Source organism: Scomber japonicus, chromosome 18, assembly GCF_027409825.1.
Source record: "Scomber japonicus isolate fScoJap1 chromosome 18, fScoJap1.pri, whole genome shotgun sequence".
Taxonomy (NCBI): domain Eukaryota; kingdom Metazoa; phylum Chordata; class Actinopteri; order Scombriformes; family Scombridae; genus Scomber; species Scomber japonicus.
This window is the reverse complement of record NC_070595.1, coordinates 15826067-15852143: the sequence shown is the minus strand read 5'-3', so window position 1 is coordinate 15852143 and position 26077 is coordinate 15826067. Positions and strand designations below refer to the sequence as shown.

The 26077-nt window shown below is 40.7% G+C and overlaps 1 protein-coding gene across 2 annotated transcripts in view; it reads left to right on the top strand.

Annotated features, from left to right (window-relative positions):
- cep112 (centrosomal protein 112) overlaps positions 1-26077 on the top strand; it is a 98073-nt gene that overhangs the window by 36412 nt on the left and 35584 nt on the right. For both annotated transcript variants that reach the window (XM_053338026.1, XM_053338025.1), the window contains 4 exons: positions 8375-8510; positions 11258-11365; positions 16079-16261; positions 23898-24128. In XM_053338026.1, the coding sequence (XP_053194001.1) occupies positions 8375-8510; positions 11258-11365; positions 16079-16261; positions 23898-24128 (658 nt within the window). The remainder of the gene's footprint in view (positions 1-8374; positions 8511-11257; positions 11366-16078; positions 16262-23897; positions 24129-26077) is intronic.

Genomic DNA, 26077 nt, shown 5'->3' with positions numbered 1-26077 from the left:
AAGTAAGACAAGTTTAACAAAATCACCCAGCCTAAATTTTAAGGGGATAGGGTGATCTTCTGTTATTTTTATATACACACATTCTTGTAAAAAAAGAAGATTGTGGCCAATCAACTCACTGCTGCATATGAGAGGCATAATATTTATAATACATTTCAATCTTGGTCTTGGAAACAATACTCTGCTGAAACTGCTCTTCTGGGGCTCTAACAACATCTTATTGTCCTCTGATATGGGTGATTGTTCTGTCCTCATACTACTTGACCTCAGTTCTGTGTTCGACACAGTAGACCATTGTATCCTGATAAAGAGGTTACGTGACTGGGTCGGCATATCAGGCATTGCACTAGACTGGTTTAAATCTTATCTCAGTGACAGAAGTGTTACCATCTCTATTGGTGACTTTGTGTCTGATCCCTCTCCTCTATATTGTGGTGTCCCACACGGTTTGGTTCTGGGGCTCCTAATTCTGTCTATACTGGCTGTCCTTGGGATTATAAACAGATTTGATGTTGCTCATCACTTATTTGCAGATGATATCCAACTTTATTGACACTAGTGTGATATGTGGGAGGTGTTGTTCGTAGTGATGAATCCACAGACAATTATCACCCAAGTCTGCAGCTCTTCTCAGTTCTACAGAGCTTGTGATGCTTAGAAACACTTTGTTTTTTGTTCAATCTCAGAATGGAGATTTAGAGACAAGACCAGACTTAAAAGGATAGTGAACATTTGTCTAAAATGTGTTTGTATGTGAGTGTTAATGGAGATCCTTGTCTGTTGGGTGTGTAAATATGGGGAGATTTCCCACTTCCTACTCTTACACTTAAGCTCTATCACTCCCTTCCCCTCCAAAACTACACAAGCCCACTCTGCTGACAGCCTACATTTCAGCAGACTCCAACCAATCAGCCAGCCAACCAACCAGTCAGCCAGTCAGTACATTCCACTGGGTAATTAATCCCATACAGGACAACATTACTTGGTCACAAGCAGATTACAGTTTCCCTGGTGAAACTAGAATATGTTCTGCACAATTAAACACAACACCACCGGCTCAGCCCATTCAACAATTTCAGCTCCAGTTCCAGCCATACTGTACATGGCCAAGTCCACTCACAGTCCCATCTCCCCCCTTGAGGGGTTTCAGCAGTCACAATATAATACCAACAGAGTCAGAGGCAGTGGATTAAAAAGAATGGGTTGTGCATGGATATATTTGCTTTTTCTTGGGTCCATCATGGCTGAATGCATTTTGTGTCTTAACACTTTTTAAGTAGTCTCTAAAAAAAGGACACATCTTTTTCATGAGGATGACATTGTCTTGAGTTGTAGAACGTGGTTAGTATTACTGTTGCTTTGTGTGTGTGACAATGTGAAGCGACATGAAAACAAATTTACCAGTTTTGCAGCGTTTGGTATTCAGCGTAAAGATTGCAAAGGGACATTGATGATTGTGCCTGCTTATTGTTTGTGCTTGTCATTGTCAGCCTGGCAACAAGAGGACAAGCTTAAACACAGCAGACAAATCCATTTGTGCATAAATTATCCTTGTTGTTAGTATCAGTAACGAGCCAGTCATTCCCTCGTTTAGTGTTAAACACTGAGAAACAGCAAGTGGCCCATCAGGCTCTTAGCTAATTAAGTACTCAGGCTTCATACACACACACACACACACTGCTAAGCAGTTTGATGTCTGCTACCTGCCTGCTGCCGTGGCAACACTGAGGGCCTTTCTTTGGCTTCAAAGTCAAAGCAAGACTGCACGCAGGGGTGTGTGTGTGTGTGGTTGTGTGTGAAGATGGGAGGATGGAAGGATGGATGATAAAATAAAACAAGTAGAACTGCTCAACATGCCTTCCATGTGCCAGACAGTGCAGCATGTATGGTGTGTTACAATGTGTATTTGATATGTGCACGTTGATCCATGCTACGTTTTCTTAAGGTATATCAGAATAGATCTATTTAGATCATTTTTCAAAATATTTTTTACATATTTCATTTTCAGTGCTGAATGTGTTGGCAGTTCTGATTTCCATCTTTGGTATGTAGCATATAGCTGTTGTCCACACCCCTTTCCTTCCATGGTTTACGCCTACTCTTTCTCTCTAGTACAAAAAGAAAATCACTCTGTCCTGCCATGCAAATAAGCATTGTTGCATCAATTTGAGTTCTAGGTCTGTGTTACTATAGCAACAACAACAGAAAGCACTATAAAGCTGTGTAGAGAACAAGTTTTTCTCCTCTTCTTTTATCCCAACGTGCCTCAGATCATTACAAGGCATTAGCATAGAGATGGAGAGATGCACCACAGAGTGGGAAAAGAAAAGATAGAGGGAGAGGGAGCTCATCTGGGGAACAGCTTGCCTGCCTTCATAAAAATGACCTCCAAATTACAATTTAAAGACATCAGAAAATCACCTGAATGGTTAAAGTAGGGAAAAAGAAACACAGCTGGTCTATTTGTAGGATATGGTATTTCTCTCTCTGTGAGGAGGCTGTAATTTTTTTTCCATGCTCCCCTCCATACCATTCCATTCCCCCTTCTTTCTGCTTGGCACCCAACTGGCTTTATCAAAACCATGTGCCTGCTAAGGTGTGGTGCATGGGTTGTAGCAATCCTGCCTGTGTCTCAGCAGTAACTTCTGCTCAGTTTGATTGTTTACAGTTTGAAATGGCAGAAACAGCTTCTACTTTCAGGCAGCTGGAGAGAAGTGGGCTCGCTTTTGTGAGTGGCTATACACCGGTTGTGTGATGGGATGTGTCATGGTGTGTATTTTTATCCCAGAATTTACAGCACTTCTTGTGCAAAGTTGGTAATCATGTTCATTCCTAATTTAAAGTTTCTTGCTTTTCTATTGTTTCATATTTTTTTGTGTACACAACAGATTTCACAGGTATCACACCATCAAGCAAGACCTAATTGATTTCACAGTCAGCCTTTGAAAAGTGAAACAGTAATTTTGGCAGACTATGTCTAGCTTTGTGTTTTCATTGTTTGTCTCTTTCTCAGTATTTGTGTCCACATGCATGCATGAGATAGTGCTCCTCCCCTCTTAAAGGTGTATGATGCATCCAATATGTTCTTTCGTGTGTTTGTGTTCGGATGCATACCGTATGCATCTGTGTGTGTGCGTTTGAAGTGGTCTTATCTTTCTCAGCATTCCTCTCCCATGACAGGAGGGATGGAGGGAGGCAGGGGTGGTGGTAGTGGTCCAAAGAGGGTCCAGTGGCAGCCTAGTGGAGACTTGGCAGCCACAGTAAGAGTTGAAGTGTAGGAGCAGGTGGAGGTATGGATCCTGAATAATGAAAAGCTTCATGCTCAATATTTACTCCCATGGCAACTGCATAGAAAGGAGTGTATGGAGATGAGTTAAGCGCCAATTCAATACCACCGACCTGACAAAAGGAACATTGTAAAGTCCTCTTTAACTGGGCCCTGTTGTCAGAGTTAAATGACAATTACCACCTCACTTATTCCCAACAAAAGAAACTTTTTCTGTTTTTTAGACTTATTTAATGCATAAATATAGTTTCAGCCATGAATGCTAATCTAAAACAAAGAATTAAATAAAAATTCAACAAGAAAATCCAGTTCTAGTATTGAGGATCAAAGTTAATAGGGATGTAGAGCTAAGCTGGTAACAGTTAAATAATGGCTAATGAGAAAATGTAGTCAGTGTTTCTTTTTGATTAAATGCATAGTTATTGAAGCAGGTAGTAAGTTCTTACAGTTATAATTAGTCTTATCCGATAATGCCAGCATCTCATGATGACGTAATATGTGCCTCAGATTGAGATTTTTTTTATTAAACTAGCCCTACTTACAGATATGCACAGACAGAATGAATTCATGCAAAAGCAGGCTCAGTTAATTCATGCACTGAAACAGCTCAATCTGTATTGTCTGTCTTTAGGGCTTTCATTGTTTCATTAAAAAAAAAAAAAAAAAAAAACTTCCATCTTCATTTTACATTGTGTAATGTTTGAGATATGTAAATACAGTATGTTTACTTTTGGGACTAGTGCCTAGTTGATTTAGCATATTATGCTGTAGCTTGCATAATTCATGAGGCCAAATAGTATCTAAATGCACAGCGAAGGCAAGACAATCTCTGTTCCAAATCATGACATGAGTAACTTCACTTCACGTCTTTTCTCTTCTCTTCTCTACATCCTTAGCATTCTTAAGCAGAATATATAATATTATTAAATTGAATATTAAATTAAAAAATAATTTTTACTTGGCAAAACTGACCAAACCTCAGAGTCATTTTGAAGTATGTAGACAAACATGTTGTGTGTCTTTGAGTTTTGTCCCACCTTGATGTTTATCCACCCACATAATGGTACTGTCAGCCTGGACTGCAGCAGACACCTTGTCATCCCTCTCTCTCCTTTGCTTCCAGTGGTTAGTTTGCTTTGAGGTAAGATGCCAAGTGCGAGGCAAAATCACAGGTTTCCACCCCCAGTGTTGATGGAAGACAGTTTGTGCAGATTAATTGAAATGTCATCTGTCGTGTTCAGTGACACTTGAGCAAGGTACAAGCTATACTCAAACTGCATGTGACTGGTATAAATACGGGGGAAAAAAGTAGATTAAACCACAGAGAGGTGACTCAAAGCTGTAGAATAAGGCTGAAGCTTAATGTGAGAGTTAACAGTTTTCTAATGCTAACTTATTTTAAGAGAGTGGTAGTATGCTGGTGAGAAGACAATTATCCACAATCACCTGCATGACTGGTTTGTATCGATGCCTCATTATTTTTAACGTATGTGGCCATTTTGTTTCACATGTTGATGTGATATGCTGTTTATAAACAGGCCGCATTTGTAGGCAGTTAAAAAGCCATCACGCTCAATGATTCTCTGTTTCTACTCCCTCTTTCAACTCTTTCTCTCTGTCTTTAATATTTTCTTGCCCTTGTGCAGTCCCCCTTTTGTGTTCACTTATTTGTGGTCTGTCTCTTATTCTGCGTCTGTTTCTGTCTTTTCTCTCTCTCTCTCTCTCTCTCTCTCTCTCTCTCTCGCTTTTTCTTTCTCTGGGGATGCGGATGAAAACCAAGCCTGTTTTATTTTCTCTTCAGAGGGCGCTGAATATTTCAGTTTTGCATTTTCTCTCTTTATGTGCTCCCTCTTTTTTCCAGGCCCCTTTGATGTGTCTGTGGATTCGTTATCATTCCGTTTGGATGAGCTCACAGACGCAGATGCACGGGCACTTGCATGAACACACGTGCACGCACACTCTCACTCTCCGTCTTTTTATACTAGAGACCAGAGGCATCCACATGCAAGCATGCATTCTAGTCTGTTTCAGTCTTTTCCATGTGCGGCTCCACCCACGTCACAGCTCGTGCAATTGTTAAATACTCTGCTTACATGAAAAGAATATTTGCATAAGCAATTAGAGTTGCTTCTATGTGCATTTAATGTGTACTCTTGTATTAACTGCATGTGTATATTAATGTTTATATGTATATACATGTTTTGTATGTCTCTGTATATTCAGCATGTGGTGCACACTCACACACAGGCAGCACGTGGCATTGTGTGGTTAGTGCAGTCCGGAAAACGCCGGCATCCCTGCACCCCTCCTGTCTGCCAGGCGGCTGGATGGCGGAAGCTCCTTCACCCTCTCTAGCACAAACACTGCTCTCTCCTTGCCTCCCTCTCTTCCTCCCCTTTAAACAGCCGTTTAGGATTGAGGGATGAGAGGACTTCCTCTATGGAGAAGGCACATCTTTAATTTGAGCCTCCTCTCCTTCCACTTTTCTGACCAGGGATCCATTTAAAGCCAACGGGCCGCCCTGGCGCTGGCACACTTCTCCTTCCTTTCCCTCTCTGTATCTCCCTGCCAGGCCTCCCTGAGTCTTTTTCTCTGTCCTCTCATCTCACCCTCATCACTCTGTTATTGATGGTGACACACTGTCTACCGCTCCAGTGACCACACGCATTCACACACACTGAAGTACTCGCACACACACAGTTATTCTCCCAGGAATCACTGAAGGTGACATGTGTTCAACTGCTCTCTTCAGCTTTAGAGTATAATATGTTTCAATCTGTCACATACTTGAAGTTAGCTGCAGTGACTTTTTCGGTGTATCCTCAAAGGTATAGGCCCAGCAGCCAGCTCCAACTTAGTCATAGTACATTTTTTGAGTAGAGTTGTCAGTCACTTGGGTCTGTTGCTCATGAACAAAGACCTATACACACACACACACACACACACACACACACACACACAAGTGTGTGCGCTCCGTCATCTCTCAAGCAAGACACACACCCAATTCATTTCTGCTCTGCCTTGGAAGTTTAAAAAACTTTCTATTTCTGTGACATCCTCTTTTCCATCTTCACTCTCTCGTTCTTCTTTATTTCTTTTTCCATCTAAGTCTCCCCACATAGCCTTTGTGTCTGTCTGAGCCCGGAAGGCAGTCATGCAACGAGACTGATTAATAATTACAGAGTACACAAAATTGGGAGAGGGAAAAAAAAACAATTTCTTTGTCGTTTGATGTCCGACATGAGAGAGACCAAAATTACAAAGAGACAGAACACTATAAAGAAGAGAGAAAGCTTGCACATTCCTTTTTCAATCCTCTGCCCCTGTTCTTTGCATTTTATTGCCTCCTTTTAGTTTTGCTGTTTTTATCTCTTCTGTCTTTCTCTGTTTCTGTTTATTCATACTGTGCAGTTACACTTACAGTTGTTACTTTGATTATGGGGAGTATTCATCGGTTAATATAAGTTTCCCTGTAATAATAGCTTTTTTTCTTATAGTGGTGGTTTCTGTGGGTGTATGTGAGAACACCTGCTATGCTAACAGGACTGTGTCAATGGACCGTATCTTTTATGAACTGTAACACACACGCACACTCTCTCACATACACTTGGCAGTTCTCCTTTGTTAAACACAGATAAATGTGTGGAGAACAGCGTCTCAGTCCTCCCCCACCACCCGTTGTGTGCCTGTTGTAATTTTGTAATAGTTGTACTTCTAATTGGTTTTAAGTCACACCCACCAGCCAAAAAAAATCATTCTTCCTTCCTGCTTGTCTGTCCACGGGGGAGTAATTATCCATGCACTGTTAGAATATTAATTTACCAGGAGAGAAGCGCCCTTGCTGTACACATAGCTACACATGTACACAGAACATACCACACACATGCACAGCCAGTTAGGTTCTCTCCCTGACATTGTCATCTTTGTAATCAGTAGAAGGCTTTGGAAGGTTTCAGTGCCTGCTGCAGAAAAGTTCAGAGTTGAACTTTTTTGTAGTTAATTGTCTGAAATCATGCATGAGGTTCTGGAAAATTGTGTGATTAATATCAGGTTCATACAATTAGCCTTAATCCTTGCTCCCAGCAAGGTAATTTTAATAATCTTTACTTATTTATACAGCATTCATTGGATTTTAGTTGCTAAATTTTGATTGGGTGCTGGATGGATTCATTCTGTGCTTTAAGAGAGAACTTACAAAAAACTCTGATTTTACTGTATTTATCTAAAAACATGGTTTAACATGGGTTTTCAACTTCAAAATTTCATTAAAATAGATTTACTTGAGTCACTTTAATGTTATGTAGATGATACGTCTTGCATATATGAATATGACAAACACTTGGAGCTGCTAAAACGTGTCAGATGTGAGAAGCAGATCTTGACATGATTTCTCATGGTCAAGTCTGCGTCCAAGTCAAGAACGAATGATGTGTGTCATTATGTATGGAATACTAAGTTTGTTGACTACAGTTAAGGAGCATCATAGTAAGCTAATATTTGTGATCTGTGAGACATTTATTTGTACTCATGAACTAATTAGATAAAAAAGTGTGTTAATAATGAGCCAGTTAAAATCAGTCATGCATTCTTCATTTGCATTCCCAATGATGGGTGTAATTTCTTGATTTTTCCTTTTACATATTTGCTTTTGATCCTTTTGTGCATTTTATGTCAACTATGTTTGGCTTAAACATTTGTAATATTTTAGTAAATTAGGTTAAGGACAATAATACATGATCATTTTCTTACCGAACATGGAACATCTCAGGTTTACAAAAATAACACCTTCATGCGCTTTACTCACCTCTCACTCTATCATTCATTCTACCCTCAATCCATCTATCCCGGCACACACTTTTCTCCCCACACATTCTCGGTTTGACAGCTTCTTGCTGGTGCTGTGTGTGATGATGTGACTGGGCCTCCTGGCTGGGCTCTGACAGCTCAGTATGAGGATGTCCCACTCAGCATCAATCCATTCAGCTTGCAACTATATGACCTGTGTGTGTGTGTGTGTGTGTGTGTGTGTGTGTGTGTGTGTGTGTGTGTGTGTGTGTGTGTGTGTGTGTGTGTGTGTGTGATTTGAAGAGAGATGGAGAGCCAGTTGGACAGAGCCAGGGAGAGCCAAAGGCAGCAGATCCAGCAGGCAGATATGGCACTGGAGCAGTTCAAGAAACAGGTGGAGCTCAGCTCTGAGAAGGCCTACGCTGACATGAAACTCCAGGTAGGATACACACATGCACACACACGTATTTTGATGAAAGCATCTAAATTTGGACTTCAGCTAACACTACACCATATCCTACTCTAACTTTTTTAATATTATAAATAGGCATTACGCATATTAATTATTCATAGTTGCTCTGCCACAAGGGGGGTGAGCTGTTTGACCGGCAGTAACCAGGACAATATAAACACACACACGCAAACACACTAATATTTTGTAGTTGCAGGGACCCCGCCTGATGACAGATGCAACAGGGCGCCGTGCTGGATGTACTTGAATCCCTCTGTGTATCTTTTTCTCTCTGTTTTTCTCCCTCCTCTTCACTCCAACTATTTAATGATTTGCACCATTAGGTCATCCTACATCCTGTCATGGGTCTTTTTCCGTCCACCTTTTATCAGCATCTATATTGAAAAATCTATACATAAGAGGATCAGTATCCTTAGGTCATATTCACTCATTTAGTCACTCCCAATGAATGATATGGTTTATTATCCTGCACATTAGGCAGGTGCATTCATTTCTCCGCTACAACTTGCTGACCTCACTGCATTTCTGTGGGCGTGACGTGGGCTGGTAGGGTTGGGATGGAGAACAGGTTATACGCATTCAGCAGTCAGACTAATTAGTACGTTAAGCCAGCCTCACGATCAGCACGCCGCACCGCGTGGGCTGCTGCTTATTGGGAGAGTTCTCCAATCGATACACGCTCAGCTGTCAAACTTCTGATGCTGTGTTACGAGTCAGTTTGGCTATAGGCGTTTTTGTTAAGCATTTTTGGTAGTACTGTGTGTGTGTGAGTGTGAGTGTGTGTGTGTGTGCTTTATTGACAGGGCAGCGCTGAGTGTGGTCCTGAATGTTTTAAAGGGCTGTATGTTAGGGAGATTAGCAAGTTTTAGACACTGATTAGTGAAGTTTTTCAGCTAATCAGTGCGGTGGAGGAACATGTACTGTAAGAAATGGAGAGAGTTTGTGTGGGAGTCAAATTTATGCATGGATGTTTGTGGGCACACAGAGCAACCTTTATTCCCTCCTGATTTAATTTGTATTCATATTGACAAGAGATTAATTGAAGTGTTGCTTGCTTAGCAACACTAAAGAAGACAACAAAACTATATTCAAGGCTGCAAAAGCTTGAATTCCCCAGAACATTTCATAAAGTTGCCTGTACATATTGTACTTTGCCTGTATGGGAAGACTTAGTCAATATGCAAAGGTAGCTATATTCAGATTTTAGCCGACTGAATTTGAATAATTTTTGTACTGGCAGACAGAGACTCTTGGTTTGCTCTTTTGGATGTTCATGCTTCTTGCATGCCAGGCAACATGTGTCTATTATTTTTTTTATTTTTTTTATTTAATTTTTTACTTGAGTAGCAAGTGATGTCTTCTTTTCTTGACACTTGGAAAGTGTCTGTATTGGTGTGATTCTCCTCTCCCTCCTCCCACTCCTTTCTCCCATTCTCATCCTTCCATCTCTTGCTTGCTCCGTCTCTCCCCATTGAGCCCCTGGCATCCCAATCTCCAATCTGACTTTATCCTCAGCGCACATCAAAGCCACAAGAGAGGGGAGCAGTCTCTTGTGCATCCCTGTCATCCTCTCTCCCTCTTTCCCTCTCCCCTACTTTTCCCCACCCACCCCACTTATGCATCTGTGTTATCCTGCTTTAATGTAGCAGAAAGTATTTCAAAAGAAGTTTTTACCCCTTTTCATCCTTCCATCTTTCCACTCATCCCCTCTTTCTCTCTGTCTGCAGATGGTGTTATATCTAAATGGATTATCTGTATCGCTCCTCTTTCTCTGTCTCTCTTTCTCTCATTTTAAAATCAGCATCCCACTTTTAGACTGCACTTAAAAGAAAAAGTGTACCCTATTTTGGTTAGGGGAAAAAAAGAAGCACCATACGGAATCAAATCACTGTTACGTGCATAGTTCAAAGGAGACTTCAGCATTTTAAATGGATTAATCAAAACACATTTAGCATTTCCTGAGTTACACACAGAGTAGCCCAGATACAGAGGGGTTTCAGTAAATTACATTTCCAATTGTTGTTGATTATCGTCACCTGAGCAGAAAATGCTCAAGGAAGTTGAGTCGAGATAAATAGCATAAATATTGACAAATCCAGAAATCCTTTTATCCAGAAAAACACATAGAGGCAGACGCTTGCAACTTCCTTATTTCCAACTGTGCTTCTTTAACACGAGTCTTTGAGTTGCAGTTATTGTCTTGTACCTGTGAATATGGGAATTTTGATGTGAACTACTAGTGTTACATTTTTAATGTTAATTATAATATTATACTTTGATGTATAGATTAATATATTGATGTTCTGTTATTACAATATCATTACGTTAAGATCACACGTACTGTGTTGAATTTATTTCTTCCCAAAGGCAGTTCATTAATGTCAAATTAAAAAGAAAATGTTACAGCAGCATCGCTCTCCTTCTGTTCAGCTCTGCATTCATTCGATTTTATTGTAGTCATGCTGCAATTACACACGCATCAACCAAAACTAAGAGAAAAATATTGAGTAGTATTTTAAACGCAAATTAACAGCCATTTTTCTGAACTGAGGTTTAGTGTTGGTTTATAGGTATGTTTGCACCAATGTAAATGTATTACAGATTGTGAGCCCAGCCTTAATGTTTTTGTATGAAACATTTTAGAATGCATTTAGTTAAATGTTGGATTTTTTTTACAATATTAAACTTTTTTTTCTTTCCTTTTATGCCGGCAGATGGAGAAAGTAGAGGACGACCTCATCCGCTCCAAGTCCCTCAGGGAGAACCAGGCCAAGGAGTTCTCCCTGCAACTAGATGCACTCAGACAAAAATATGAGCAGCAGGTCTGTAACTTTCTGTCAGTCTGTCTGCACTGTGTTTCTCTACCCGTATCTCCCTGTTTGAATAGTTTCCTTGCTTCTACGATGGTGATGTAGCCAGGGGAAAGAATTCTCCTCTTGCTTCCATCATCATCATCATCATCACATTGTTATCTTTTCTCTATTATCAGTGAACACTTGGCCTGTCAGAGCCAGCCGAGGGGACTGACATCCATGTGGAATAGTCTTGTTATTCCTCCCCATCTGTTCCGCTTGATTAATTTCTCATGATAAGGGATACGCTTGAGATTAAGCTTAGATTGCGTCTCAATAAATATCTTAAACGTTGCCAATTGAAAAGGAATGCAATCTGCATTGCAGACACACAGTCTCCTTATCATCACATCTCCGTCTCTTCTTCAATTAGGAGTCTAGAAACCATTTTCACAACTCATTGAAATCAAGCTTGCTGATAGGAAGTCATCTTTTATAGCACTGGATTCAGTTAAACCACAGAAATGGATATTATCAGAGGAAGCTAATCTCATTGTAGGAGGAGCATAGTTAATACTTCTATTACCTTAATTTTACTTTAACCTCAGTGGTCTGGTGATGGGATTTTTATCTTTGGCTGTACACTACAATATACAATATAATTGACCATTTTAGCTATAAAGGGTGTGTAACTTAATTAAATCTAATATTAAACCTAAAATCAATGGAATTGTAGTGTGTTACCTCCAGTTATCTTTTTGTGTTCTTCTATGTAATTCAGTAATCCTCAAACTAATATTGAGGTTTAAAGTAGCTTCACTATGTGACGTACTTACTAATATTTTTTTGTGAGTATAAATTCAGACAAAATAATCAGGATTGCTGATGTAGGCATAACAGTGCAACTGATTGTACCATGTGATGTATGAATTCATATATCCCCAAGTTCACATAAAATAATACATAAATTTCATACTTATATTACCTCAAGAGTTGCATCTCCTCATGTCCCTATGATACTTCATGACTGACCATGTATCACCACATGAGCTTTGAGCATACAGCACTAACTGGTGTAACATCTCCATTTCCCATCTGTATCCATAACATGATTGATTTTCAGGAACCAAACCAGCTCCACTCGACCTGTCTGCTAATAAGCATGCTAACACTCATTTCCAGGCCAGATGGAGTTTCACTGCGTGCAAATCGCTGTAGATAGTTGTAAATGAGGAAATAAGGCCAGTGTCATTTCCAAGGAGTGGTGAAATGGTTTTCTGTCAGTGATTTTCTCTGCAGTTGTTTTTGTAATTATAAGGGAATTTATGACGAAATATCACATTTTCAAAAGACTTTATTAGGATGTATGATGTATTCATTTTTAATCTCTCAAAAACAAGTTTAACCTGGGAGGTTGGTAAATGCATGTTCTCAGTTTTGCTGCATGCGTACACTTTCATAGAAATCAGACCAACAGAGTTAAACCAGTAAACACATAGTATAATGTCCAAAAGACATTTTCATCCCTCGACAATGATCTGATAACTGTAAGAATTTAACAGTGTTTTGAGTCTCAACTACAGTATATTTTTCAGATGAATCATAAATTCCGTCTCATGTGAAAAACAGATAAACAATCAAAGCATCGCAGGAAGTATTCAAGTGACGATTATCATCTGCTGCTATGGAGAGTGGGGGGGGCATTTGACAGTTAAAGGCAGCTACATAGGGTTAGCAGCACACCAGGAATGCTTTTGTCTTAAAGATGAAAACATATAAAGATGAAGGGCTTGTCTATGTGATGATGAGGATATGAATAAGTGTGACATTATTTTCACAGATGGGAAGGTAGAGAAAGAGAAAGGAAATGTGCCTATTTATGAGCATGTAGATTATTCATGAGGTTCTATGAGAAGAGCCATCTACAGTATGTTGTGTATTCATTCCATATACATTGCACAGACTCCATGTGCATTGTGTGTACCTGTTCATCCATGCCTGAATGCATGTGCACATTACGCCCCCACTCCAGAGAGATTGGTGTCACAAGATCACAGGGGTCAAGTTTGTCCATTCAGACAGTCACAAAAGAACATTCCTTAAAGGCAGCTTCAATGAGACTTTAAAATGGGAACTCTGTATGAAGGAGTTGTTTTGCAGCTCACCCTCCAGCAGCTGGATGTCATGGAGCTTTGCCTCTTGGCGTGGGAGTGACGTAGTGAGGTCAAATGGTTGGTTTGGAGTCATGACCTTGACAGTTAATGGAAGTGCTCAACAGCTTTACTCTTCAGATGTTAGTTTGGTACAATAAAAGGGTGTAGTTTATAGCCATGCAAGTGTGTGGGCATAATGTACACATAGACAAATACACACTGTCATTTGTACTCCCTACTGTACTCCCTACAGTGAGGAATAACGGGTTTGTCTTTCTTCCACCTCTCCCTCCCCTCTCACCCCAGCCTTTCCTGCTGAGACTAAACAGGGCATCTGTTCTACTCTCCTCTACACCCTCCTCTTCCCTCCCCCCTCTCAAACATTTCAGATTTTCCCCCCCGGGGTTGAAAGAAGCCCATTACCTCACTGTCCTGTCTCAATGCGTGCAATGCACACACTCAGCCAAGGCTGACAGGAGTCGTGCTGTGCAGAAACACCCAACCTACTCTGTATCTGTGGCACCAAGCTGTGCTATAACCAACTCAATCTTCCCTCATAAGCGACACGCCGGTCCCTTTAAGAACCGCAGCACCCAGCATCCTCCACTGCACGCTGGCACTACGTGATGTCACAACCAAGCTCCTTGCTGGGTCTGCTCTCTGTCATCTCCTCTCTTCTCCGTCTTTTTCTTTTGCTGTTTTTCTCACAATGGATTTACCTTTTCTGTTTCATCATCCTCGTTTCACCTCTGATCTCCCCTTTTCTCCAAAACACTTACAGCCCAAGACTCTAAACAGGAGCAAACAGTAAGCCAGGATGTCTTCCCCCAGTTTCTGTTACCGCATGTCCTGCTAAGGAGTTCTTGATGCAAATGCCTGCTTATCAATCTGTCAGCTATAACTCGCGCTGCTTTCTGAGTTACCCAGTGGGACAACGTATTCTGGCTGTGGATCATATTTATACCTATTATGTCCTTAAATGGAAAATGAAGGCAATGCAAATTTGTCTGTGTGGAATGTTTCACAGACATCAGCATCATCAGTGACCGCAGGTGGAAGATGTTGCCCACATTCTGCAAATAATTTCGTCTAATGGAGCTTGGTGTTGTTCTGTTACATCCTGTGTGTGATGTATCTTGAGCATGTTCTGTGTGTGTGTCTGCCACACCAGTAACTGAGCCCCAGAGATAAAATACATTTTTATCCAGCCATAATTCCCCCCCATTGCCCCCCTGCCAAAATTAAGTGTCTATTGTGGCCTTCTTCTCAGTGCCAAGGATGGAATCCGGCTTCCTGTAGATAGCCCCTCATTTATCACCTGCCCTGAATAGACACAACGTCCGAAGATAGGGCTATGGATAGAGCAGGCACCGGGCATAGAGGCTGCGGATCTCAGTTCCTCTGGCAGGCCAGGTAGGGTGCCGTCAAGCACAATGTGCAGGGGATTAGCTTCAAAGCAGGGAGGCGAATGGGCCCCAGGCCCCTGCTGTCCTTTCGAGGCTCCGGCTGGGGCTGCGCGGCAGGATGGTGTGGGGGTCACTGGTCCCCCCGCCATGGGGGAGTGGGAACGGAACAGAGCCTGGGAAAGGCTCGGGGGCTCTGGGCTGGGAACTCCACTGGCAAGGCTCACCTCTCAGCAGGTGACTCCACTCACAGACGTGTTGGGATATAGACTTGTTTCAGCTGACAGGATGTTTAAGCTCTGAAAAATTGGGGGTGTTGTGTCCCATTAGAAGAGTTTTATTTTTCCTCTACTGTACGTTTACAACATATCATGCCCCTCTTATTGATTGGTTTGTGCAGATCCTTGCTATAATCTGACCTCATCTACCCTTCATTAGCAACACAAACACTAATGATGGTTATTGCTGGAAAACAACTGTACTGTAGGGTATAATTCCATAAAGTGATAAAACATGGAAATGGATATTGATAAATGAAAAAATTACTTATGGATCTTGACAATAAAACAACAGGTAAAAGCAATATTCTATATATATATTATCATCAACAATGTTTTAGCATCTTTTTGGTTCTCCCACAAGCTTCAGCTGTGTCCTCGTTTTTTTATGTTTTGGGTTTATAATGGTTATCATAGTCATTGCCTAAGCCGATTTTCTCATGCTGTCAGACGCATAGCATGGGGCATTGGGTAGTTACTGCAGCCAGATGGCTAACCCCTGCCAGCTTTCATGCATAGTACAAACTAGCTGCTCTTTTATATGCCGATCGCAGAATAGGGCGAGGGGAACAGATTTGAAGAAAGAGAGGAGTGGGACATTGAGGCCCGGTCTGTACAATTGGCAGGAGAGGTGGGAGGGCGGGGGAGCAAGCCAGATGTAAACACATCACATCATGTCATCCTCTGACAATGTGAGGAAGCGGAGAAACTTTTAGTGCTTTTTTCTCCCACCGTCCTACCAACAGCACCAAACTGGCTGGGCGCACGGGTGTCTGGGTGGAGGGAAGGGGTAGAAGGAACAGCATGAAGGATGGATGGATGGGTGGATGGACAAGTTGTCATGACGACAGGGTTGCTCTGAATGTGTGTTGGCTGATGAAGTCTCTCTTTGCCTGCTTGTCCAATCAGATGGCTGAGCAGCGCATGCAGCACGAGCAGGAGAGGACGCGGCTACAGCAGCAGCACAGCACGGAAAAGGACAGCCTGGTTCAGGAGCACCAGCGGGAGGTGAGCAGCGTGGAGAGGCAGGCCAGGGCCGCTCTGCAACAGCACCAACAGCACACCCAGGAGTGGAGGAAGCGCGATGCCCAGGTAGGGGGTCTCCACTGATCCACGTTCGTACACACACACACACATGCTGACCCACCGCTCTCCCGTGGACATCCATTTTGTATTTTGCCCATTGACGTTTTCCCGGGGTTTCAAAAGCACAGCGGGTAAAGACACTTTTTTACTTGAAACTAGAGACAGATTTTGATATTCTTGGTGAATAATTTTATAGATTGTTGCATTTTCGTGCAAGCGTTTCGGAAAAAGTTAAAATTGGTATTTGAAAATATGATGTGAGTAAAAACAACAAGGGGGTTGCAGAAAAAGTAAAATATAGATTAAACAAAACAGAGAATCATACTGCCCTAACTTCTGATGTTATTCTGATGTTTTTAAAAATTATTTTAATCGCAGCAGGGTTTCGTGATTGAAGTGTAAATAGTTGAAATACTGAAACCACAGGTAGCCAGATGAAGGAGAAGAAATCTGTTCCGTTGAGCGCCAAGCTTTTATTCCAAAACCCTGGGTTAAAATTCTCTATTATTTTCCGCTGTACGGTTGTGGACTCCCCTGTACTCCCACCGAAGTGTATCTCTGCATGGCATTCTCCTCTCACCGCAGGTAGCCATCTCCCTCCAGAAAACGCTGGTTATTCTCTTATTACAGCATGAACCACCACAATGAGTTTATGACATTTGGGTCTATATTAATAGACACCCCTGACACTGAGACGCTATTCTGTTACCATTTAGCCAGACCAGCAGCAGGTCTTCAGCTCACACCCCTCGCTCTGTCTTCGCCTCTCTCCAGCCTGGGCTAGCTTGGAGCTCTGTGGGAAGCCATTTGACAAACCAGCCCCCAACTGGGGATGCCTTCAAGCTTCCTGATGCCTTCCTGATGAAATGGACATTGTCAGCATGCAGGGAATTTAGTTTATTGGCCGTTAGCTGGGATCCGGCCAGACATGTGTTGTATTTCTGGACAAATGGTACTCACGCCAATGCTGGGCACAGATGGTGCCAGACACCAAATGAATGGCGAAGAAATCGTACTTGCTGGAAACTATTTTGTGTGGGTTTTTTTTTTCATCGCTTACTACAATAGTTTTTCAGTTGCGCCTTTACATTTACATTTACCTCTAATAACAGCAATTGAATTTAATCTTTCCAATGGTGCTCTTCAGTATTGATAATTAAAATCATTGTTGTTTGCAAAATGGAACTATATTTCAGGACCTAAAACACTCGGAAAGATGTCAAATGTTAATCATTTTGTCTTTTTTCTTAACTTTTCTGTTTATGTTTACATTTTATTATGATTAAGATCAGACGCGCCTGTTAAGGTTAAAAATGGCACCCTGCTGATTGCTTGAATGTCAGAACATTCTGTCATTTGTAATCTCTATAAACATTGAGGCAATTGATTTATAGAACACTAAAAAATCATCTTATACTGCTATACTGGTTGGCTTGCTTCACAGCTGTCTAAAATGTCTTTATGATGCCAAAAACTTTATAACATGAGGGAAAGGTTACATTTTTCCTTCTCTTTCCCTTACATCTGCTTTCTTTTTTCATATTTTTGGAAAATGTCTTTCAGAGCATCCGATGGCACCAGCTTTTTTTTTTTTTTGGTTGTCTGGAGGTGCCGTCACAACAGGACATTTCCGCTGATAACATGGGGTGCGACTCATGTCAAAATGACATGTTGTCTGACAAAATCTCAGGATCTCAGGAGTTGACAGAAAACAAACTTCCCCGGTACTCATCTCATATTCTCAGTTCCTGTTTGCTCCTGCAGTATTTTGAGTAGAGATCAGAAGCCTGCCTAATGTCAGACATTAAAGCAGTAGAAATCAAGATTTTCATTCAGGCCTTAGAAAGATGAAGGACAGGAATGTGAGGTTCCTGAAACCTGGGGAGCTGGTTTGACTACCTGTGCAAGCACAGTTCCATGGATGTGCTGTTAAAATGACAAGAAGCTGACATACCAGCAGCCATATGCATTAAAGATGAGCTTTTTAAAAATTGAGCAAAGACACAAGATACATACAAAAAAACATAGAGCACTTTCTTTTTCTTTTCTTTCGTTCTTTCTTTCTTTTGGAGTCCAGGACTTTCCCAGCCCATCAAACAACATACTCCCACCACATGGGTCAGATGGACAATGATATTATCATCAAGTGACATGTCAGCAACAGACAAACCCAATGCCTGCTGTGGGATCATTATTTCTCCCACTCCCTCTCTTTCTCACACTTTTTCTCTGTCTTCCTGGAATTGTTTGAAGGCCAGTTGCCGCGAAGAAGCTGGCTAACGAAACAGCAAATGTCAGTCACACACTCTCGGGATGAGTAATACCCACTCATCCCCTTGATGTGGTGGGACACTAATAAATAGCATTCCTGACTCTTGCCTTGTTTTTGAGAAGGAGAGCCAATAAGTCATAGCAGTGATTGGAGGAAAGAGCTCAAAAAGTCACAGAGGGACACATTGTTCTCATCCCACACGAGTTTATTATCCATGACAATCTGGCTTCACCAACTGTGTAACCACTACACATTATAAAGGCTATATTACCCATCTGTTGTGCTGGATGCATTACTTAACATTTAGTCTTTATGCTATCTTTCCTTTTCATTTGTAGCGTAGGTGTTGAACATCATAATGTCACTAATGAAAGATGTAGAATTAAGCAGCTGTGTTCAAGGCCTCGTAGGTAGTTGACGTCCCACCGACTCAACGGATTAACTCAAATTTCCAAGCAGTGTGGATGTGAATACGGCTACTACAGAATAAACTATTTCTTTTTACAAATACCAGAGCGTGAAAGGAATCTTTCAGTTGTGTCTCTGTCCAGGATGATAAAATGTTACAAGTGAAAGATGTTTACTGCAGCTAGTTCTGTGTTGTTCTACTAGCTGATCAATGCCCCCCAGAGGACGATGGAGTTTTGTAGACTGGTTTGGGTATCCATCACCAATATACCCCCTACAGAACATGCTCTAATCTGAATGTTGTGGCCTTTCTTACTTCCCCTGTAGAGATAACTCAACTCATGAAGTGTTAAAATATGTTTAATATAGTGTAGGAAAACTACATTTCACTCAAGAAACAGACAAGAAATGAAAAGCATCATAATTCCACTTTCCTGGGAACTTTTTATGGGATTAGTCAGTATTGTGTAGTCTCAACAAAATGAATCTTTCTTATCTTCTAAAAAAAACATTTTAGGAAAATGTAAAATTATTGTATTCTATGGCAAAATAATTTAATATTTAATTGGTGCTATTGTTCTTAATATAGTGCATTTTGTGTGTGTGTGAGGCTATTCAATTGTTAAACATGAGTAAGTTTCTGACTTCAAAAACTAGCCAGCGTTATAAATTAATTTGAAGCCTTGTTTTTTGCAAACAGCAGAATTGTTTGTTCTATGCAAAACCCATCATTCATATTTTTTCCACGCAGCTCTTCCTCAAAACTCAATTTATGAGTATTATTTTTGCGAATAATTATGTATTTTCTAAAGAAACGTACATGCCATCTGTACTTCAAACAGCATGGGAGAGAGCGAGAGTCTTGTGAGGTCTTTATTCTGGGCTGTGATGGACTAAATAATGATGCTGTCAATTTTTCAAAGCATTTCAATCCCTAGAACGTGATTAACATGAGTCAAATGAAGAGAGTGATGATAGACTAAGTCAAAGGTAAAAAGATATCTGGCAGACAGCTAAACCAGCATGCACATTGATTGTGCTTCTGTGTTGTCATTTAGCAAATGATCAGTCTTTGAGATCTGCTATTATGAAGAGTTCCTTTCTTGTTACTCACTGATTTAGAGTTGTGGACGAAGTATCCCACTGAGCTGGCATGTCAGTGAGTTTGTGATTCTTTAAATGATTGCATCAGATCATCCCATGCACATCTGAGTATTTGTGGTAGAATCCAGCTGATTTTCCTTTTTTTTCTCATTTAAAATGATTGATCATGTAGCCGGTGGGTACCAATGCTCTGCTACAGCCATGAGGCCATTTAGTATGTGCATATATCAAATCTTGGATTTCAGCCTGATGATTTTTTTTTTTTGACTCACAGTAAAACATTTATTACGACACTAACCTACAGTAACTTTAGTTGAGTAAGTTCAGTTCAATATCTAACACTAATGCATATGCATTGTTTATATTTGATTCTAAGATATTATGTGTCTCTTTGAGGGAGAAACTGACTGATTATTTTATTTTTTAACAGTGCAGTATAACATAATGTAAATATACATTATGTTCTGTACTTACAGATCACTACACACCTGCTGGCTGCATATTTCCCTTAAAAACAAGTTTACAATGTTGTTGAGTTAGGGTTAGGATTAGGCTATATGTTGTTTTACAACATATAGTGAAGTAAAATTGTATTAAAGGAATAGTCTGACATTTTGGGAAATACACTTGTTTTCTTTCTTTCTTACTGAAAGTTAGTTGCGAAAATCAATACCACTTCGGTGTTTGTGCATTAACTCTTGGGCTAAAGGCAGGAGTTGATTAGTTTAGCTTAGCATAAAGATTATTAGCAGGGGGAAATAGCTACACTGTCCAAAGCTAAAAAATTTGCCTACCGACAGCTCTAAAGCTCTTTAATTAACATGTTGAAGCTTGTTTGCCTAATCCGTACAAAGACCTGAAATGTATGAAAATGGTTTTAGCTCCATAGTTAATGTACAGACATGAAAGTGATATCAGTCTTCTCATCTGAACTCAAAGTATGCAAGCATATATCCAAAAGGCATACATTAGGTCTATTATGCCAGGTCATCACAGTCTATAAAGGCAAATGTCTGTCTGTCAGGCTAATGTCAAACTGAAGACTTTTCTCACAGCAGCTGTCGGAGTCTTCATAGCAGGAAAGGCGCGGGTGTAACTAAAAAGATTAATTATGGCTTAGTTCCATTTAGGTGGGCCTGTAAGCCATGCCAGTGAGCCAGCATGCACAATACCAGACCACTGGCATTGGTATGCATAAATATAAAACAGCTATTACAAATGTTGCTAGTCATACCATCTGCTATGAGAAAGGTATTTTGCCTTTATATAGTTATGTCATCATTATTTAATCCTTTTTATGAAGGGGGGACTCTCTTTTCATGTATGGAGCATTGTTGGATGAATCAAATCCCTTACACATATAAAGTGTAAAGATATTTTGTCACAGGGAATTGTAAAAATAGTTTTTTTTAATATCTGACAATAATCTACAAACATTTCCCCAAATTAGCATACCAGCAGAATAGTGAAATCTATGAAGAATCAACTCATGTTAAAGATATTATGTACTGATTACACATTTTTTTCATGTTTACCTTTTGTTTTGTCTGTTTTTTTAAATGGTGCAAATTAAAGAAGAAATGACGATGAAGGGAAGGCAGATTATGCAAACATTCATCATCAAAACATAACCAGTTTTCTTCAAACAAGGAAGGCTTACATATGTCATGTTACATATGCAGTGAAAAGTAGTGTGAGCTATGCTGTGGTTATGTAATCAAACATAAGTTACAACAGCACAAGTTTTATTGGCTCTTCAATCCCCAAAGGATGCTGCTTTAACAATTTTGATAGAGAGAAGCACACATGATTTAAAGTGTAATCAGTAAACTCTCAGCATGTGTGTGTAATTAATCTGCTAGTACTACTAACCTATTGAGGCAAGGTGGTCACTTTTAGTTTTAGTTCTGTAATGTTCTGTCTCATATAATATTGTACAAAGTTTTGATATCCACATAATGAAATCTTATGGCCTCCCATCTGCACTTGACTTTGCCACTCTCTTGACTTAACATTTATAGTCTGTTAACCAGTGATCCGTCCTTTTCCAAACTCTATTCTGATATTTTGCCAGTCTTTTGTCTTCCTCGCTGACATGGTTTAACCCAATACATTTCACTTGACACTCTCCTATTGTTGCCAAGAGCTGTTTCATCACAAAGCTCCACATCAGCTGCTAACATGTGCCCTGTTGAAACATCTGTGCTCACTTACTTCCAAATGAAAACATGCTCTTTGGCCTCTTAAGTTTCTGAAGTGTCTGGAAGATTATACTCTAACTTATTAAAAGATTTTTTGGAAGACAGATCATCCACATTTGTTAAAGAGAGAATTATACATGAAAGACTCTTCAGGGCTCAGATCTAATAGCTGCTTGCCCTTGAAGGAACAAGCAGAGCAGAGAGACTAGTAATGTTAAGAGACAGGGGAATGGAACAGAAAGATAGAGGGCTGTGTGTTTGTTTTTACCTTATATTCTCTGTGAACATGCTCCACGCCATTTATTATGTATGTTTGACAGCTCGACCACGTGTGGCTGTTTGTCTGTCTATGTTTGTGTGAGCATAGTGGACTTCTCTGTGTGTGCCAGTGTAGGAGGGAGTTTAACACATCTGCCTGATTTTGTGACACTCCTTTGAAGTCTCTTTGAGTCTCCCCAGTGCTAGCTAAAAAAGACTGACACTTTCTGTCTCAGTGCCTTAACATGGTGTTGTTCTGGGATGCCCAGGCTTTTGAATGGAGGGAGGGCGGGGGGGGGGGGGGGGGGGGGGGGGGGCAGGAGGACAGCACAGTGCCAACCAAAGTAAAAAATACACTAAGTAAACCAAGGAGGTAGTGAGGATGTGCAGTAGCTGAGGAATAAGTGAGATATGAGTTGGAATGTGTAAAACACTTCAGCTGTGATACATCTACGCATACAATTCAGAATGCTATCATATCATATTGGTAAATAAATGTATCGTGTTCTTTATGTACTGTAAATAGGCTTTTTGAGGACAGTGAACTTGCGATGACCCATTTCTTATACTACATGCACACACTTGCAGTTTGTAGACATTTGAAATGTACAGTAAGAAAGAATTGGTCTGTTTTAAGGCCTCATTTTCTCTGCAAGCAATCTCCATCATGCCAGCTTAGTGATGCGGGAGAATTTGGGAGAACAGTAAGTTATCTATTCCTTTTGACATTTTGACATTTCCTAAACTCATGAGATGTAGCTTCATTGCACGTGTCAGGCCAGTCTATTTCTGGTGTTTCAGAGGCTATGGGGTTGTGCTCATTAGCATTTCCACTGTGTAATGTTGAAGCTCACTGGCAGCACTATTAAAGGGCTCTTCTGGGCAAAGTCAAGGCTGAGCAGTTCAAAAAAGAGAGAGGTCAAGAGAGGGGTCAGGCCATCTCCGCAGCCCCCACACTGACTGTGGCACACACAGAGGAAAACAGAAACATTTAACTGTGTTTGTATAACTTCCCTACATGCACACACTAGCAAAAACTAAGACAAACTGCTTCACACTTGTGATTCTGTGTTTCATTATCTCAGCTATCAGAATACAGTGTAATGTCATTTCTATGCATCTCTCAATGGGGTATCATTACAGTGTTAATCTGTCAGATTTGATTAACATGTTTTGATGTAATCTACAGATGTTGTTTTAGGATACAGAATTTCTGAAAATATCACTTTTTTCACTCCTATACATAAATGTCCGACCATTGATGAGGAATTAATCAGTGCCAGAAATGTATGAGAATCAATGGGAAAGTGTGTAGATCATGTGAGAAGTCATGCAGAGCAAATAACTTTATCGCACTTACCTAAATTCACTGTGAAACTCTGTATCTGTCTCCTTCTAGACAATTTCTGATTTGCAAGTCCAGCTGTCATGTCTTCATGAGGAAGTCCAGGCGGCCCATGTCCAGCATAAGCAACAGCTGGCTGAGATGGCATTGCTCCGGGAGGAGGAAAAGCAAAAGGCATTCCTGGACAAGGAGGCATCGCTGGACCGACTCCGCTCCGACATGGAACGCATCCGAAGCGACCTTGAAAGAAACCACCAGCAGGAGAGGGACGCTGCTCAGGAGAAGGTGGGTGAAGATAAGGACGAGAAATATAGGATACAGTCAGTTTGCAATAAATATGTCGGGAATAGACAATACACACTGAATTGTGGAGGAACACTAAGGCAGAGGTAGACAGGTTATATAAATAGAGTATATAAAGAGTCCGGCTGACTGTAAGAAAACTGCTCCTGGCATTACACAGAGGGTAAATTAGGACAGAACAATTAAGATATATGCTAAAAGCTCTACACACACATTTGTCTTTATATCTTTGTGAGCACACTCATACATTCCCTAGCCCCTCACCCTAACCTTAACCATCACAACTAAACGCCTAAATCAAACCGTCCAACCCTTACCCTAAACTGAACTTAAACCCTCAAAACCAAGACTTAACCTTCAAATTGCCCTTTGAAGTGAGGACAAAATTTCCTGAATTTCTGAAATTTGTTCTCATAGATAGAAAGACACACACACACACACACACACACACACACACACACACACACACACATTGAGTTGAGTTAAGGTGTTGAGGACAGTCCAGTTGTACAGAAATGTGCATCTTAATGTGTGCACATCCCACCAGCTGGGGCTAAACCTGGGCATATGTCCTCTCAGATGCACCAACAGATTGCAGTGGAAATGACAAACACACACAGTTTTACAGCTTATCTACGCAGGAAATTTCAGCCATCTGATGGAACAGATCCACTTTTATCATAATCAATACAGCTGCCTACACAGGCTGCATACAGGCTCACATCTCACTCGTACTGTATGTGCATAAACACATCCTAAACTGTATTTTCTTCTGTTTTATAAGTGTAACTACTGTGATTGAATGTTGGGCTTTGAGCACTGCAAAACATGAGTGACCCACAGTCAATACTGGGCGTGAACGTCCCCTGTGTAGTCTCATTAAGATGCTCTGTGTTAAACACCTAATAAAATCCAGCATATTACTTTCATAGTACTTTTCTTACATCCTAAATCCTTAAACTGAAAGTTAAGTAAGGTAATAGCGCTGTCTGCATTTACCACAAATACTTATGTATGTGTAGAGATAAAGTCTTTTGGTTACCCCACTTAACATCATGGGATATACTGTTTTGAAATGTACAAGTGAGTGAGGGGATTGGACTTACAGTAAGGGTCAACCAAAAGGGGAAACCACAGCTTTTCAGTAGGTCTGTTATCCAGCTTTGCGTTTTGTTATCTTGGTGAACCAGGAAGAACTTCAATTAGAACTCCTGAGCTTCAGTATCTCCCCCCTCTCTCTTTCTTTCTCTCTTTCTGCGTCATATTCAATCCTCTCGCCACCACAGTAACTGGACCCACAGCTGGGAAATCACCCATAATCTTGTGCTGGTCTAGCAGGAAGCTGACCTAAGGTGGTGTTGATCAGAACCTAATCCCTCGGCAGGGCCCATCAAAGAGAGCATTTTTCATTAGACACCATCCCGCGCCAGCTGCGCAGCATTAGCCCCGGAATGCAGGGACCTCCAAAGCACCCAGGCAGCCATTTTGGCTCCATATGGTGCACAGAACCAGGGGTACTGGGAAGAGAGAGATCCGAGGAAAAGAGGGTAATCCTTATTTGAACGAATCACGCTATTTCCTATCAGTCCCTTTTTTCTTTTGAATATGTGAAGGCTGTTTTGCTGCTAAATGTTATTTTATCTTTTTGGCACAGTTTAATTCCTCTCTCTTCCCTCATCTTTGTACACTGGTAAAATTGACCCAAAGTTGTCAAGGAATCTGGAGTGGATTCAAAGCAGTGAGGCTGAATGTTGAACTTAGACTGATAACACTATCAGCAATGTGCTAGTTTCACTTTTTATGAAAGAGATTAATGATTTCTCCGTCCCTTTTTTTGTCAGCTGAAAGTGCATGCTACAGAAAAAAATTTGTTTAAACTCACCAAAGGTTGAACGTCTTACTTCTTCCCCTTTTTTCTACTTTCTAATCTG